The sequence below is a fragment of the Eptatretus burgeri genome, chromosome 8, assembly GCF_056783735.1.
Source record: "Eptatretus burgeri isolate ZD-2024b chromosome 8, Ebu_testis_v1, whole genome shotgun sequence".
In the NCBI taxonomy this organism is placed as follows: Eukaryota; Metazoa; Chordata; class Myxini; order Myxiniformes; family Myxinidae; genus Eptatretus; species Eptatretus burgeri.
The window spans coordinates 49148481-49165195 of record NC_140968.1 but is presented as its reverse complement, the minus strand read 5'-3'; the positions used below and the strand labels follow the sequence as shown (position 1 = coordinate 49165195).

The window sequence follows — 16715 nt, the reverse complement described above, 5'->3', positions numbered from 1 at the left end:
GATTTTGTGAAATGATGTAAAAGTCAACAACCAACAGAGTATTGATACATTTCTAATGGATGAGCAGCATGGTTTCCGGTCGCATCGGTACCAGAAACCATGCTGGATTTTAACACATCGGTCCAGTAAACTTTAACTATTATCGCAATCCTTTCTCAAGACATTAATTTTAATGTCAGTTGGTTATTTACTGCTGTTGGATTTGAAAAGAACTGTTCATTGGTCCTTCACAACAGAGCTGTGTCGACTGCTGGAAATATGGAGACCGCGTATCTCCCGGTCATGTGGAAAGGAAAGCTGGCTTGTGGAGTATACATGTGTGTGGGTTATACGTGCCTGAAATTTTCCAAGAGCAGTTTTTTGTCAGGTGTGGGGTATACCAGAGGGCGGAATATTTGCCTGAAAATACGATAAGTAGATGACCCAAAGATAATAAATAGACTGAGATGCATGTATTCAGCCTAACCTGGATACTGCATGGATTTCAAACAAATGCATGTGCTCCAGTGTCTCTGAGCTTTAAATATATTTGATTGGGAGAAACAGACATTAAAACATATCACAGAAAAACTGAGGGAAACTCAAACATAAAGTGAATCATTTTTTCATAATACGAAGCTCTTTGTTCTCGTAAATTGATTGAAAATTTTATACCAATTGAGGAATCATGAACTTAACCATTCAATCATTTCACTTTTACTTTGAGTGATTAGAGAATAACCATCATTTGTATCAAATATTTTTTTAAAGCAGCACCACATTAAAATCTATTACCTGGAATAGGTGGACAGGAAAGAAAGTTGCCTGGAGCTTCCTGTTGTGTGGGAGATGAAGAGGAGTTAAACTCTCAGTTGGGAGGAAATTACTGGTAAAAGCAAACTTTTATTATGACAAACTTTCCCTTTTTTCTTCTTCGATACATTGCTTCTCGGTGAACTTTTTGTTCTCTTCCTGCAACTCATCAGCAAAAACAGCAGTCGCAACAGTAGCAGCAGTAACAGCAGTAGCAAACCTTCAAAACATCAGTTGGAAATAGGCATGTGCTGAGCAGTACCATTGTGGACAGAGAAGTTGTGTAATGTCCTAGACTGAAAGTAAATCTTCCGTGTATGCTATTGGCATTTTTCCGCTGAAGTAACATTGAAATCTCAACAGTGCTTCGCTGGAAGCTCAAGTAAGAAATCATCACTGCAACAAGCCACGTTACAATATACGCTTTACTGTACTGCATAGAGTTTACATGTTTGAGTTGTTCCTCTGTGATGGTCATTGCATCCTCAAGGACAATTGATGAGTTTGAGTTTAAAGCTTCGATCACATTAGGTATCCTTTTGGACAACAAATTAGTTTGTTTTCTTGGAGAATGAACAGCTTTGGTTATTTTTTTTTTTTTGGGGGGGGGGGGGGTTACAAGTACATGCTTGCATTGAAAGATATTTTATTCAGCACGACCTAATTTGATTTTCAAACTTAGTATGACTGCCCCTCATCAAAGGTGAACTCCAACGGAAACTAATTTGATTTACAAAACAATTGAATGATGACGAAACATTATTAAACTCATAAAGTGTTCATGTAAGAATAATTGTCACTCAAAGAATAGCACTTTAAAAACAAAGGGTTTATTCTTGCCATAAGTCAGGTGTACTGCCCTGTTCCAAAGCTTCAACTAATTATCTCTTGGAAAGTGTGCCACAGCAATTTTGTCCAAAATGTCAGATGGTTAGAGAGATGTCGATAAGGACAAGACGGGTGAGATTTAGTGGACAATTTTTCCAGGATAATGTTTTGAAATGCTTGATGCCAGGTATTACTCAACTGTCAGCATATAGGAGCACAAATTTAATCATTGCTGAATATTGATACACGACTGGAAAAGCCACTCGTGAGGCTCAATCCCACTGAGACCATATCAGAGTGCTGCCTCTTTCACACCCTTGACTTTTGCTGGTCACAGCAGGCCTTCGCTCTCAATCTGCTTCAATGTCATTAATCCCCTGCATTTTTGATCATGTAAAATCTGTCTGCCCATGCTTTGGCACAGATTTGCATCACATTCGACTCACTCTGTTGAACAATATAACTTAGCTCCATGGGTGTGGCTCTTTCAAACTTTTTCCAGAACTCTCCATGGCATCTATCCAGACTGTGGCAGGAGGAATCATTGGCTGTATGAGCTTTCCAGGGAATGGTAAATCAGATATACCAGAAGCACAGAGGAGTGGGAATGAGACAATGTGGCATGCTCATGCATATTTCAATGGTGATAAAATAATAAAAATAGGGGCAATACCCCCAGGTACTCACCTGGTAGTGGCTAGATAAGAAAAACAGGGAACCACTCGTCAGTGCGGTTAACTACAAAGTATGTAACTGAGAAGAAAGTAAATACCTATGGATTTTTTTGTTAATGCCGTGATCAAATTTTGGTACATCACGGGTGATGAAGGTTGTCATCAAATTTCATCAAAATTGCGTGTTTGCTTTCGGAGAAAAAAGCAAATACATATTTTGGGGGCCAACCCACCCGGTAGACCCGCTTATTCCCCGATTATTTTAATGTCGTGAACAAACTTTAATACATCAGGGATGATGAAGGTTGTCGTCATCTTTCATCAGAATTGTGTGTGTAGTTTCTGAGAAGAAAGCAAATATCTATTTTGGGGGGCAACCTCTTGGGTAGAGCCCCCAAGGGCCAGATTTTTTTCAATGGTGTGAGCAAACTTTGGTAAATCATGGACAAATCACATAATTTGTAAGTCCAAGGGTTTTTTTTCAATTTATCTTTGTCTTTTGTAATTCCTGTGAATAAAATGAACCTAAAATCTATTCCCCCTTCAAATCACATAATTTGTAAGTCCAAGGAACTATACGGACGACATCAACAATTTAAAAAAGTTCATTTGTCCATCGCTTGGTATAACCTTTTTCAAAATGAGATTTCCACCTGTATATTCTTACTATATCACCAACTTTGAACTTAAGGCCCGGTCACACCTTGACGTTTTAGCCAGCGATGGCAACATATTAAAATGTATGTAAAACGCTGGCTGACGTTGAACTTTTGATGTTTTTTTTTTAAAGATTCGGACGTATTCATAGCGACTTGGTCTTATGTATAACGCATTGGTAATGGACACAGAACGTTTCGTTGTGTTATAGATAACTTATACCAACGAATGCTGAACCTGTTGTCGGCCTACACAACCGATGCCCAACGATAGTCTAACTTAGGCATAGCGCGTTGCACGCATCGCCGACAATGTCGTGACGTAGCCTATTAAAAGGCTGACGCACAACGATTCGAATCATAACTGCCGTAGAAATGGAAGTGTCAACATCGCGGTCACACCTTGGCGATCTTGCCAGCGTATGCCGACCTAAGAAAAATGTGTCTAAATGGTCGGGGAACGTCAAATACGGTATGAGTAAGTTTGGTATACGTGAGTAGAACGCTAAAGTACGCTACCATACATCGTAGTAAGTAGAGTACGTCAAGAAATTTTAAACATGTTCAAAATTTTACGACGTACTCGGCGTATGACACACGTTCCACATGCGATGGGGATAAGTTTTACACATGATATGTGGACGCTTACACACGTCCACAAAGGCTACTTATAAGCTACTCATAAGTCGAAACACGTCGCGGTAATGTCTTTTTTACGCGAAACTTATTTCTAACTTATGTTTGACGTGCTTTGAACCAATTCTTTACGTAGTCCCAACACACATCGACGTATGTAGACGTATTCCAATGACGTCTTCCGGTCGACAAAAAAATAAATTAACTTGTTTCTAGCTTACAACTGCCATATAAAGACGTGTTCCCAGCGGTTTTGAGAATTGGTATATAAAAATGCTGCTCATAAAAGGGGAACCCAACAGTGTTTTTGAGTCCTTTTTGAGTCGATGTCCATGTCAGCAGTAACAGTATCAGTATTAGTATTAGTAGTAGTTTGTTCATGTTGGCAGTAGTATGTGAGTGTGAGGGGGAGGGTGTGGGTTATGATGGATCGTCCTTGCGTCCGCGTGTCCACGGGTAGGAGATATCTTTGCACCATTGTTCGAAGTTCTTCGCGGCTAATTTTTTATGGGGCTTTTTGAACAATGAGCTATAGCTTGTTTCTGCGATTTAGGTCTATTCATAACAGGTTGGACAAATGCACAATGAACTAATAATGTGCATAGAGCGCTTTGATTACTTATAGATACGATATAACAACGAATAATTATCGTGAAGCCGGCGTTCACAAACTATGCCCAACGATAGCCTAACTTATCCATATCGTGCGGCAGTTTATCTTTGCCGGTGACGTGGGGTTTGCTATTCATAGGCTGCCACTCAACGATTGAAATGGCTGCATCTCCACTATTGAAAGTAGACGCTTGTGCTCAACAATTGGATTTTTTTTACACTCAACGACTTTTAAACGGTACCACTCAGCTATTTTCATTGTTTACAATGAACGATTTAAATTGCTGTCACTCGCCTTTGTTTTTTGATGCTGGGATTTTGAAATTTGAAGCGTTTCTTCTGAACGTGTTAAAACACTCAAACTCGACTATTTTAAATAGACGCTGCCGATGGACAATTGGAATCATAGCCAAGCTAGACATCGAAGTGTGAACATCCTCGTCATGCCGAAGAAAAGTTTGAAGAATGCTGCAAATAAGTGTCCTGGCCGTGGCCGTGGACGCTGACGCAAGGACGATCCATTATACCGACGTCTTTCAGCCTATGAGTAACTTAAAAGTAACGTCTGTCGATGTGTGGCAACGATCGCGTAACGTGCCAACAACACGTTAATCATAGGTTAGAAATAAGTTTCGGGTACGCTAAACATTACCTCGGCGTGTCTCAACTTATGATTAACTTACAAGTAGCATGTGTTGACATCTGTCAACGATCGCAGACCGTGCATACAACTTGTGGCCAGCGTAGCAGAACGTGTGAGTCATACGCCGGCATACGTCGTGAAATTTCAAGCATGAAAAAATTTGAGGACAACCAAAAAGTACAACGTTTAAAGCCAACGTACAACGACGTCTGGCAGTGTTTTTCAGCGTGCTCTCAATGTTATCAAAACTTACCCATAACGTATTCAACGTGTGCCAGCGTTTTAGAAAAAAAAAAAATCGGCATACGTTGGCTAAAACGTCAAGGTGTGACCGGGCCTTTAGGCTTTCTGACATTAATCTTTTTCATATTTTAATTTTGTAAATGTTTCTGATCGCTTTGTTTTCGTTGAGGTATGAATCGTGTCATTATACTAATCTACAATGTCCTGAATTAAAGATAACCATTGTTGAGAACCGAGTTGAGTGAATTTTTATGTTGCCAAAACGAAGTTTTTGCAAGATATGTTAGTCAGCTTGTATGTTTTTTTTGTTTGTCTGTAATCACGTATCGATCACTCTGCAGAGCACAGTTATCATTGGAATTTTTTGTAATTTCGCATACCAGAGGCCTATAGAGGTCCCTTTCAGTGCATAAAATTTGCAAGGTCAAAGGTCAAGCACACTTTGTCGCAAATCAGGGGAGTCGACAAAACCCTTATTTTTTGAGTAATTTTGATCGGATCGTCTTCAAACTTCATGGGAATATAGTTCATGGTCTGGCGCTCAGCTGATTAAATTTTGGTGGTGATTGGCCTTGACCTTCATGGTTAGCGCCTAAGGTCAAACATATTTGACCCCAAGGTCAAATTTTCCTGTTTTAGGAACCATATCGTGTCGTACCTCAAATTGAACACCTCTATGAGTGCTTTCTAGATATGTCAAGCTTGAGACATTATGACGTCATTTGGTGACGTTATGAGGAAAACGCATATTTTTCATGGTTAATCTGTAGAACGATTCTCATTGGAATCTCTCATAGACAGATATTCCTCAAGGAGTCACTCCTGGTGGATAGCAGCTCTGTTCACCTCAGTGTGACCTTAAAGAAGTCACACGTGGTCACCTTTTGGCAAGATACTGGTCACCCTGCGGGTGACATTGGTTTATTTATATAGTCTCTTTTGAAGTGCGATTAAAATGCTCAATAACAACCGCTTTTCCTTCATTAAAGGTGCTGTATAATGTAATGTTATTTTAAAGAAAATTCATAAATGTTTTGTTGTAGAACTCTGTACCCTCATCAGACCACAATTTTTTAGATTTTCGCTTGCTTTTATTGAATATCTGTTGGAAAGCTACCATAAGAGTATTACCTGTTTTGTTTTTCAAAGGGACAACCCACGCATATCTTCTTCTCAAATCAATAAAGGGACAACCCACGCATATCTACTCCTCAAATCTACTCCTTAGTTACCGTGGTGTAGGAGTGGCAATGGTCAATGGCAGCGAATGTCATGGCAACCAAAGACAGGGAGGTAAACTTGATTTTAACTTTTAATTTTAATCAACTCTGTGTGTGGAAGTATCACACCAGTTGTTACTTCAATGCAAGCGATCATTCGTGGAATGCATGTGAACATTCCGTACGGGCACGCACCACTTCCAGAGAGTGATGACATTTTCTCGATTTCTTATGTGCATTTATAGATAAACACAATGCCCCAATCTAGTCGTCATTTACGAGAGTGAAGGAATGGACTGTGTGGTTGTTATTTCTGGCACGCGGTTTGAAAGCCATTTTTGAGCTTAGGAATGGCCTGTGTGCTTGTTTGAATTTTTTTTTTTGGTTTGCACATACGGCCACGCACGTATGGGCATGCACGTATGGCCACGCATGTATGGGCACGCGAGAGCGAAGGAACGGCCTGTGTGGTTGTTGTTTCTGGCTCGCGGTTTGAAAGTTTATATATATATATATATATATTTTTTGCACGTACGGCCACACACATACGGGCACGCACGTACGGGCACGCACGAGTGTGAAAACCTTTTTAGTTTCCAAAATGCACATTTGAATCTTAATTTTTAAAACATAAAGAATCCTTAGAAATGTCTTCACTCTGTTCTCCATTTATTTAAGAAAAAAATGTAAAACTTTAATTAAAGTCAATTACACCAACATCATCAATAACAAAATCTTTTCCTTCTTTCTCTTCTTCATCTCCACTATCTCGTTTAAATCTTCTCCCTGAAACCGATGTTAATAGCGTTGACGCATATATTTCTGATAGACTTGCCAATTCTTTGTTTTCCTCCTTGGTGCGTTGAGATTTATTTATTTTCTGAAATACCTTTGATCTTTTTATAATGTCACTGGTTTCCATATTTTTATATTTATTTATTCTCTCTCTTTCCTCCCTCTCCCTCTCCTCCTTTTCTCTCTTCTCCCTCTCCTCCTTCTCTCTTTTCTCAGTTTCTTCAACTCCTTTCTCATCCCTTACAATCCTTGAACTGCTTTCACCCCATAGAATATCATACATACATTCATGTGGATGACTTGATATTCCTGCATCCAAAATAATTTTATTTACAACAGGAAACCAATAAAATTTATTCTGATTTTCTAAAAGAGCCTTGTGTTTTCTTAACTTTAAAATTCTTTCATTATTTAACATTTTAGTTAAATCCAAAGTTGTAGGTTTATTAACATCAGTATAAAGCCAATCTTTTATTGAAAATACCTCTTTCTAATGTTGTGGAACATATTTAAAAAATACCGAATACCCTTTTCTTGAAGGTATGCTTGGACACAGAAATGATAATTTTCTTGAAGCCTTCTTGCTGTCATTTATGTATTAGAAATATATGACAGATTAATACAATGACAGGAAATACCTCCCCATCTTCCCAAAGTTAAATCAGTTTGTATTCACTTACTTATTATATATAATCCTGTTCTTTGTGTTTTCATGATATAAAATATGGCAAAACCATTTTTTAATTTTAATCAACTCTGTGTGTGGAAGTATCACAGCAGTTGTTACTTCAACTGTTTGTCATTGATTTTACCCTTATCAAATTATTTTATTTGTTGTTTGCTAATCGTGCTTCCAAAAAACTCATTCTCGGCACCAAGTGGATAATATTCTTCCTTACAAGACTGATTTAATTGTTCCAGGTCTTTGAGGTTAATTTTAAATGACCAATTATACCCTAAATCAATCATATCATATCATATCCCCATTGTTCTCTTCTCATACAAACGATACGCCCTTCTTTATAAAATATTATTTTAATTGGAACTGTGAATTCTGCATGACCCGGGGATAAAATCAACACTTCTGTATCTTTGGAATACACAGCCATTTTACTTAAGGATGTATATATACACACCCACACGCACACACACACACACACACACACACACACACACACACACACACACACACACACACACACACACACACACACACACACACACACACACACACACACACACACACACACACACACACACACACACACACACACACATCCTTAAATAAAATGGCTGTGTATTCCAAAGACACAGAAGTGTTGATTTTACATATATATATACATATATATATATATATATATATATATATATATATATATATATTTCTTCTTAATTTCTTACAATATATATGTATGTATATATATATATATTATATACATTATATATATATATATATATATATATATATATATATATATATATATATATATATATATATATGTTGTGATAAATCACTTAATCTCACCAAATCATTCACGTCAGTCGGGCTTGGATAATTTATTAATTTATAAGCATTTTTCATATTAGTATTTTTTCCTATACTATATTTCTGTCATTCAGCCTGTGCCTTTGTGTAATAATTTGATAAATCAATATCCAGTTCTTGGAATACACCAAAGATAGAACCATCTTTTCCAACATATGTCATTTATATTAGATTAAAAATAATGTCATTAAAAAATTTATTTTTGTTGAGTTGAAATAACACATATAGATATAATTGACCACAACACTTGGAATTTAATTATTGGACTTGAAATGTTTGATAAACACCATTCTGGAAGAATTTTATGACTTCAACAGGTGGTGGAAGACCAAAACTATCAAAATAATATTTGTCTTGACCATTAAAAATCCAAACCCAATGAGAACCGTTCCAATTATTATCTAAGTTCATAATAATATCCTTTGCAAGTTAAGACACATTTGTCAATTCATCTTTCATACAAATCACCACATTATGAATTTTTTATTTCTAACAATATTTGATAAGTTCTACATTTGATGTATTCTTTCCAAATTCTTTAAACCACTCATCAATGTTCATTTATTTATGAGAAAGATATAATCCATTACCCCTTTTAGTTAATTTTACACCTGCTTGTGCGAAAGAAGAAAGCATATCTTCAACTAACAATCTCACTTTATCAGGCAGACTTTCAAGTTTTTCAGCAAAATCTACAATTACACCACTTCCAGTAATTTGTTTCTCCAACTCTTTGTTATGTCTTTCCAATTCTTTTTGAGCCCGGAGTTGAGCCTTCCTTTCGTTGGCAGTTTTCAACACTGCTGAAATACCACCCGTCGATGCTCCAGCCACACTTAAACCAGCAAAATAAAGGAATTAGAAATGGGAGAAATCCTCCACTCGTCTCTCTTTTTGAATATTTCTTCAACATTAGTTTTGACATTTTAATTTTCAGTGAGCCAGTATCATTCAAGATTTTAACCTGTTCTCTTGTGAGAAAAACATCATTCTTACTGCTCCTTTTCTCTGAATTGTATTAACGTTAATCATACAAGGCTTTTGATTTTGAAAAAAGATGATAGTTTATGAAGATTGATTTGATGAACATATACCCCAGTTAGCACTTTACTCCTCATTTATTTATCAAAAAAATTATGTGAGACGAATCAGAACACCATTAAATGTATTAATCTGTAATTCTGTTTCTTCCAAAAGCAAATAATGTGTATCAACTTCTTCACTCTCTTCTCTTTAAATGGAGAGGGAAGTATCCACTCGATTAGACTTTATAGTTTCCTTTTGAACACTCAGGTTAATCACATAGATGGCATTCAGACTTTTAAATGCCATCATATCCAAAATGGGTTCTTTATTTCCATTGCTTTCACACTCCTTTTCGCAAGACTTGTATGCTTCAGCATAATCATTTTTTCCCAATTACTTTTCAATCTATCTCATGGATAAAATGTACCATCTTGAGAAACGCAAAGTTGTTTCACCTTCACATTATCACTCAAAGCATTATTCTTATCAGTAGCAGTATCACCATCTGTTTTTTTTTAAATGAACCACAGATATCGTGGCTTTCCTTCCAGAACACACAAATTCGACGTGTAAGTGGATTGGTTCAGTTTAACGTGTTGGCATCTTCTTTTAAGTATGATACATTGAATGGTTTCTTTGAGTTAAGTATTCTATTCACATCTCTTATGTTTTAAGATTAGGAGTATATTCACAAATATACCAACTAATTTCATAAATTAGAAATTTATTCTGGTCAGCAAAAGCATTAGCCACACCAAAAAGCAAACTTATTTTCATTATCATTCCTTTGCAGTTGAAATATAATTTTAAGACCATACAGAACTTTATCATGATCACAAAATCAAAATATACTTTTAAGAGGAACTGCCCCAGTAAAACTATTATCTGCTTTTGTATCATCATTATACATTCCTTTCCTTTGACTATATTCAGGGTCTGTGTTTGTTCCCATTGCCATATCAGGAATAAAACCTTAGACAGCTCCCGTTCCCATTCTATCACTAAATGAATTTAGTGTAAATTTCATCATTTCAGATGTAGCAGACACATTATCAACCGCTTCAACTTCTTGTGTTCCAATGTACAAACAAACAATATCAAACATTTTCCAGAAGAAATCATTTACGAATGTAGCATTTGTGTTATTCGCAGCCTTAGTGAATGTAAATTTACACAAGAAATTTTTGGCTTGATTCAAATAAGTTTGTTGATTATTTATTTCAAAACCTTTTGTTCCATTTGCATTCCAGTCTGTTCCATTTATTGCATTTATCTTGAATTGTCTTCTTTTTTAGTAGCGTTTGAGATGACAATGGTATCATCCAAATCAAAGACACTATCAATCGCTTCCATACTTGTATTTATTTTGGAAAAAAGATGTTAAAACTTTTGAAACCCTGACCCAAGTATTTGAATTATTTTCTGTCGTTCTTGGGGAGACAACTGAGTTTTGCCTTTCTTAATTTCTTTTATTGCTTACAATTTATGAGATTCCTTTTGGGCATCTTTTATACTCTTTAAAGCATCCACTACATTTCCCACAGCAGAAGCAGTTGAACCAATTAGGTCTTTATGTTTAAGAATAGTTGAACCTATACCCATTAGCGTATCAATTATCCCATCTCATTTTTTTCTAAATTGATGTCCTACACCCCTTTGTCTCTTCGGTTTATAGTATCCTCTACCAAGTTACATACCTTCACCCTTGTAGTATGGGGAAAGGAACATCCCATCCCCTGTAATTATTTCACATTTTCCCAACTCGTGTTTCCTCACAATAACCATCGTATTAATTTATTGGAAAACTTCACGTAGGTGAATTCTAATGGGTATAATTTCTCCATGAAAAGAAATCATGCGATTATCTTGGTCCGTTATCCTAAACTTTACTCTGTATATGTTTTTTTCCTGACACAGGAAGATAAACCAGATTTTTGGGTTCCTTATTGAATTTATAACCGAATGGGGTTGAGTATGCACTGTTATTATATTATATATTGAAATTATATATTATATTATATTAGTATATATGAATATATTGTATTTGTTCTTATTCCATCATTGTAAGCACCATCAATCAAATCACAGTGAATTAATACCGAATTTCCCCCTGAGGATATTTGAATGACATTATCACTGTAAAACGTCCCATTAGTTTCAATCTTTTTTGAGGAGAAACCCAATAACTCTCGAAATGAATTATCAATTGTGAAATCAACCTTGTAGTTATTTTAAAGTTTAATCGTTGATCTTGAAGTATGTTTTTGAATATCTATAACAATATTTTTTGGTTCATCACCCTGTTCTTTGATAAGGCGAGCAATTTCGGAAGATATTTGAGAAATCTCATATGCTCCGGGTGAAACTGTTATCATTTTGTGTCCACTTCCCAAATTATAACTAAACTTGTCATTTTTCTCGGTGATATTAAACAAGGTATTATAAGTTTCCATGGACAATAAAGACACCTCATATTATTTTGTTGCATCAAGTTGTAGTGGGTATGGGAATGAGGATGTGTGGTCGCTTGTTGTGAAATTAAAACTAAGGATTGTGCTTCTCATCTTATTTAATATGGGATAAAATGTCTTTGTATTGACATTTATTAATTATTTTCAGGTTCATCAACTGGTCTAAAATAGCTGATGCTTCATTAAAACAAATGTTATTTAAAGCATTCTTTCTACCTAAAAGCAATAACAATCTATTAACTAATTGTGATGGGTCATTTGGAAGAAAACTAACACCTCAACCAAGGGTACTTAAAGCCTGAATAATGTGTTTCTCCTTCTCATTCTTCCTACTTTTACCAGATAGACGAACCCTATAATTAAGAGAGTCCAGCAGATCAATATATACTCCATCATCCTTATTTATCATATCCAATGGTTTATCCAAATTGTTTGATTCATCCCTCACAGTTGAACCTTGTTTTTCATCTTTTGTTAGAAGAAACATTAATCTCAGAGTTAGTTTAACAGGGGGTTGAGCAGAACTCAAGAACCTTAATTTATCATGACATATCAATCCTTTTTCTTGAACAAGATGAAATATTGCTGGTTGTTCTATTGGAATGAGTCCTGCTTTGGTTTTTTAATCTGCTGACTATTCATTGTTTTGATGAGCCTTCACAATATAATCAGGGGGTTGATTAATCTCTTCCAGTTGTTGAAATAATCCATCATCATATTCTAATTCTCCTATATGCCCTAATTCTTCCTCCGTCATTTGACTGAAATCTTTTAACATTTGAAGTTTTTTAGGAGTATATTCCATTGTGGGAACTGTGGAAACATCTATAATTTTTTCTTGGGAAGTTTTAAAAAGTGGTTTAAAAAAATTTCTCTTGTATTCTTTCAAATGCTTCTTCACCCGTTAGTTTCTGTCTGCGTTTCTTCTTTATGTCTTCTTGTTGTTTTACAACTTTTGAAACCAACTCTTGATGTTCCTTAAATCTTAATTGCTCTTTCTTTTGCATCCATTTATTTATTGGAAAATATCATTCACTGAATTATAAAGGTCAACAGGGAAATTTTCCTTTTCTTCATCATTAAAGTAGATGTGTTCAAATAAATCCTTTTCTTTAAATATTTCATCAAATTCTTTATTAACATTAATACAAGTTGTTATTTCTTCTTCACTAATACTTGAATCTCTGCTTTTCATACATTTGCGTTGAGTTTCTTCATCAACATCAAAACCGAATGATAAAATCTTAACCCCATTACCACCCCATTCGATCTGTGACCTGCGACAGGTACCATGTAAACCTTTACTAACCTGTTCCATGGTCGGGTTGTCGGCGACTAAACCATCTCCCCCACCAGGTTTTCTGGTGAGGAGGGTGTTTGGATATGGACACCCAGCAGGATTAAAAACAAAACTTGTCAAAGGGCGGAGGAACTCTTTGTGAGCCAACGGCCATCCATATCTAGTGCCCAACTGTGTCTGCGGACGTCCTCCTGCAGTTGGGTTACTTTCATTAGGAGTTTGGTGGCAGGATCTGCACTCCGGCCACCGTAAAACCCTTCATTCCGCAAAACGCAAAAACGCAAAAAAATCTGAAAACCCACTCTGTGGGAGTACCTCCTGTGCAGCTTCCCTTCGCAGGGCAGCTCACCGGATGACGAGATTGGGGCAAAGCCTTTGGGACCCCCGATCTTTGATGATAGGAGGGAAACCACGGGGTAACATCCCTGGGTCAGATTGCGGGAGAGTGTGTCGGAGTGGTGCTGAGGTGTCGTCCACCAGACGGCGGTCTCCTTGGGTTAACCTGAGGTGGTCCCTTCGGGTGGGTGCCTGGAATGTCCTATCGCTAAGAGAGGATGATCACCTGTTTGTTGTCATCTGAGCTCAAGCGTTTGGACATCGGGATTGCAGCTCTTTCTGAGGTTCGGAGACCGGATTGCGGCGAGATAATGGTGGATGGTTACACCTACTATTGGTCTGGTCGCTCTGATGGTTACCATACCCAAGGAGTTGCTGTAGCTGTGTCCAATAAGCTGACCCCAATAATAATTGAGGTAACACCGGTCAACGAGCGTATTATGAGATGAAGGATTCGTCACTCCTTAGGTGTCATTTCCCTGGTCTCTGTTTATGCTCCGACTGAGGCGAGTGATCTCACCGTGAAGGATGCATTCTATGTCACGCTCGAGTCTGTGGTTCATCAGTGCCCCAGACGAGATACACTTCTAGTCTTGGGGGATTTCAATGCATCGACTGGAACTGATAGGGATGGTTATGAGGTGTGTGTTGGTCCCCATGGGTCAGGAACTATGAACCAGAATAGCACTAAGTTCCTTGACTTTGCAAGAAGTTATGGACTTAGGGTGGCTGGTTCATGGTTTCAGCACCCACAAGCTCATCGCTGGACTTGGTATTCCAACGCTGGCGGTGTGGCAAAGGAGTTTGACCATGTCCTCATTGATGGTCGTTGGAGGATGATCCAGAACTGCAGGGTCTACCGGAGTGCTCAGTTCCTCAATACTGACCACAGGCTTGTTGTAGCAACTCTAAAGCTGCACCTTAAATCCTGGAGAATGGTACCATCCCAGCCTAGGCTGGATGTTGGCAAGCTCAGGGATGAGAGAGTAGCTGAGGAGTTTGCGAACAGGTTGAGTGGACACTTGGTGGGTCTGGGTGCTTTGGGGGGTCCTGAAGAGTTGTGGAGTGCCTTCAAGACCACCGTCCTTGATGTTGCCCGTGGATGTCTTGGAGCTCACCGCAGGGCAAAGAAGAATTTTGTCTCTCAAGGGACACTGGATACCATTGACCAGAGTCGCAGGGCCAGGCTGAATGGCAGAGCTGAGCTGTTCAGGGAGCTGAGGCGTAAAACTGTACGTGCACTGAGGGTGGACAAGGAGGTCTATGTGCGAGGAATCTGTGAGGGGGTAGAGCATCACCTGTGGACAGGTGATTCTCGTCCCGCTTACAGGGGAATTCGCGCATTGCGTTCATTCAAGCCCATCCCTCGGAGCACTGCAGTTCGAGCGGAGAGTGGTAGGCTCTTGACAGAGGAGTCTGAAGTGAAGGCCCGCTGGGCCGGTAACTTTGAGCGGTTGTACCAGGCTGATCCCCCAGCTGTCGAGTTGGACGTCAAGGGTGTTACAATCCCTGTTGCTGACCCTCGAATCAACTGTGGTCCATCTTCGCTTGTGGAAACACGGGCTGTGGTGAACCAGTTGAAACGGGGCAAAGCTCCAGGGATCTGTGGCATCCATACTGAACTTCTCAAGGCTGGTGAAAATGCTGCACTCGTGTCGTTGCATGCAGTTTTGTGCTCTGCCTGGAACACAGGCATCATCCCAACTGATTGGAAGAGGGTCCTTGTTGTCCCTCTCTGGAAAGGGAGGGTGATCGCCAAGACTGCAACAACTACCGAGGGGTGACGCTGCTCTCAGTGCCGGGCAAGGTCTTTGCTCGGATAATTCTTGATAGGGTTCGCCACCATATGCTTGAGCACCAGCATCCAGAGCAGTCAGGCTTTACACCAAAGAGGTCAACGATTGACCGTATCCTTGCCCTTGGTATCCTCACCGAACGCAGACGAGAGTTTCAGCAGCGGCTGCGTGCAGCCTATGTTGATCTCTGTAAAGCGTTCGATTCAGTGAATCGGGATGTCCTCTGGAGGATTCTTGGTCTTCGTGGGGTGCCACCAAAACTGATAGATCTGATGTCTGAACTCTACTCTGGTACTGAGAGTGCTGTGAAGTGTGGTGGTACCATCTCTGACTTATTTCCAGTTGTTACTGGAGTTCGTCAGGGGTGTGTACTGGCCCCCACACTTTTCAGCACTTTTATGGGCTGGATTTTAGGGAGGATGTCGGAGAGATCTAGCTGCGGTGCATCGTTTCGGAATGTCAAGATCTCGGACCTTGATTTTGCAGATGATGTAGTCATCTTTGCGGAGACTTTAGACATCCTTTTGGGGGCCCTCGAGGTGCTGAATGACGAGTTGGAGCCGCTGGGATTACGGGTTTCTTGGGTCAAAACTAAGAACCAGGCTTTCGGTGACATCTGAGATGCTGCTGTCCTGTCTGTGTTTGTGGTGAGGATGATGAGGTCGTGGAGAGATTCACTTACCTTGGCAGTGATATTCATGTCTCTGCTGGCTGCAAGTCAGAGGTCAATAGACGTCTGGGTCGGGCCTGGGGAGTCATGGATTCACTGGATCATGGGGTGTGGCGCTGCCGGTAACTGTGCAGGAGGACGAAAGTCCGAGTCTTCAGGTCCTTGGTACTTCCAGTCTTGCTATATGGATGCGGGTCTTGGACTCTGACCAAGGATCTGAGACGGAGACTTAATTCCTTTGGTACCAGGTCTCTTCGGAGAATCGTTGGCTATCGCTGGTCGGATTTTGTGTCCAACTAGCGGTTGCTGAGAGAAACACGGATGAGATTTGTTACCTGCATAGTCTGTGAGCGTCAGTTGCGGCTGTATGGACATGTGGCTCGTTTTCCTGACGCTGATCCTGCTCACCAGATTCTCTCAGCGAGGGAGTCTCATGAGTGGAGGAGGCCAGTGGGCCGATCACATGCCTCG

At 39.0% G+C, this 16715-nt stretch overlaps 1 protein-coding gene across 14 annotated transcripts in view; it reads right to left on the bottom strand.

The window, feature by feature from the left end:
* The window catches only part of LOC147021701 (uncharacterized), a 317548-nt gene that overhangs the window by 50563 nt on the left and 250270 nt on the right, over positions 1–16715 (bottom strand). For all 14 annotated transcript variants that reach the window (XR_015060895.1, XR_015060894.1, XR_015060893.1 and 11 more), the window contains exon 5: positions 775–814. Coding sequence is in view for 10 of the 14 variants with exons in the window: in XM_085891958.1 (XP_085748084.1) it covers positions 775–814 (40 nt within the window). In the remaining 4 variants the exon portion in view is untranslated. The remainder of the gene's footprint in view (positions 1–774; positions 815–16715) is intronic.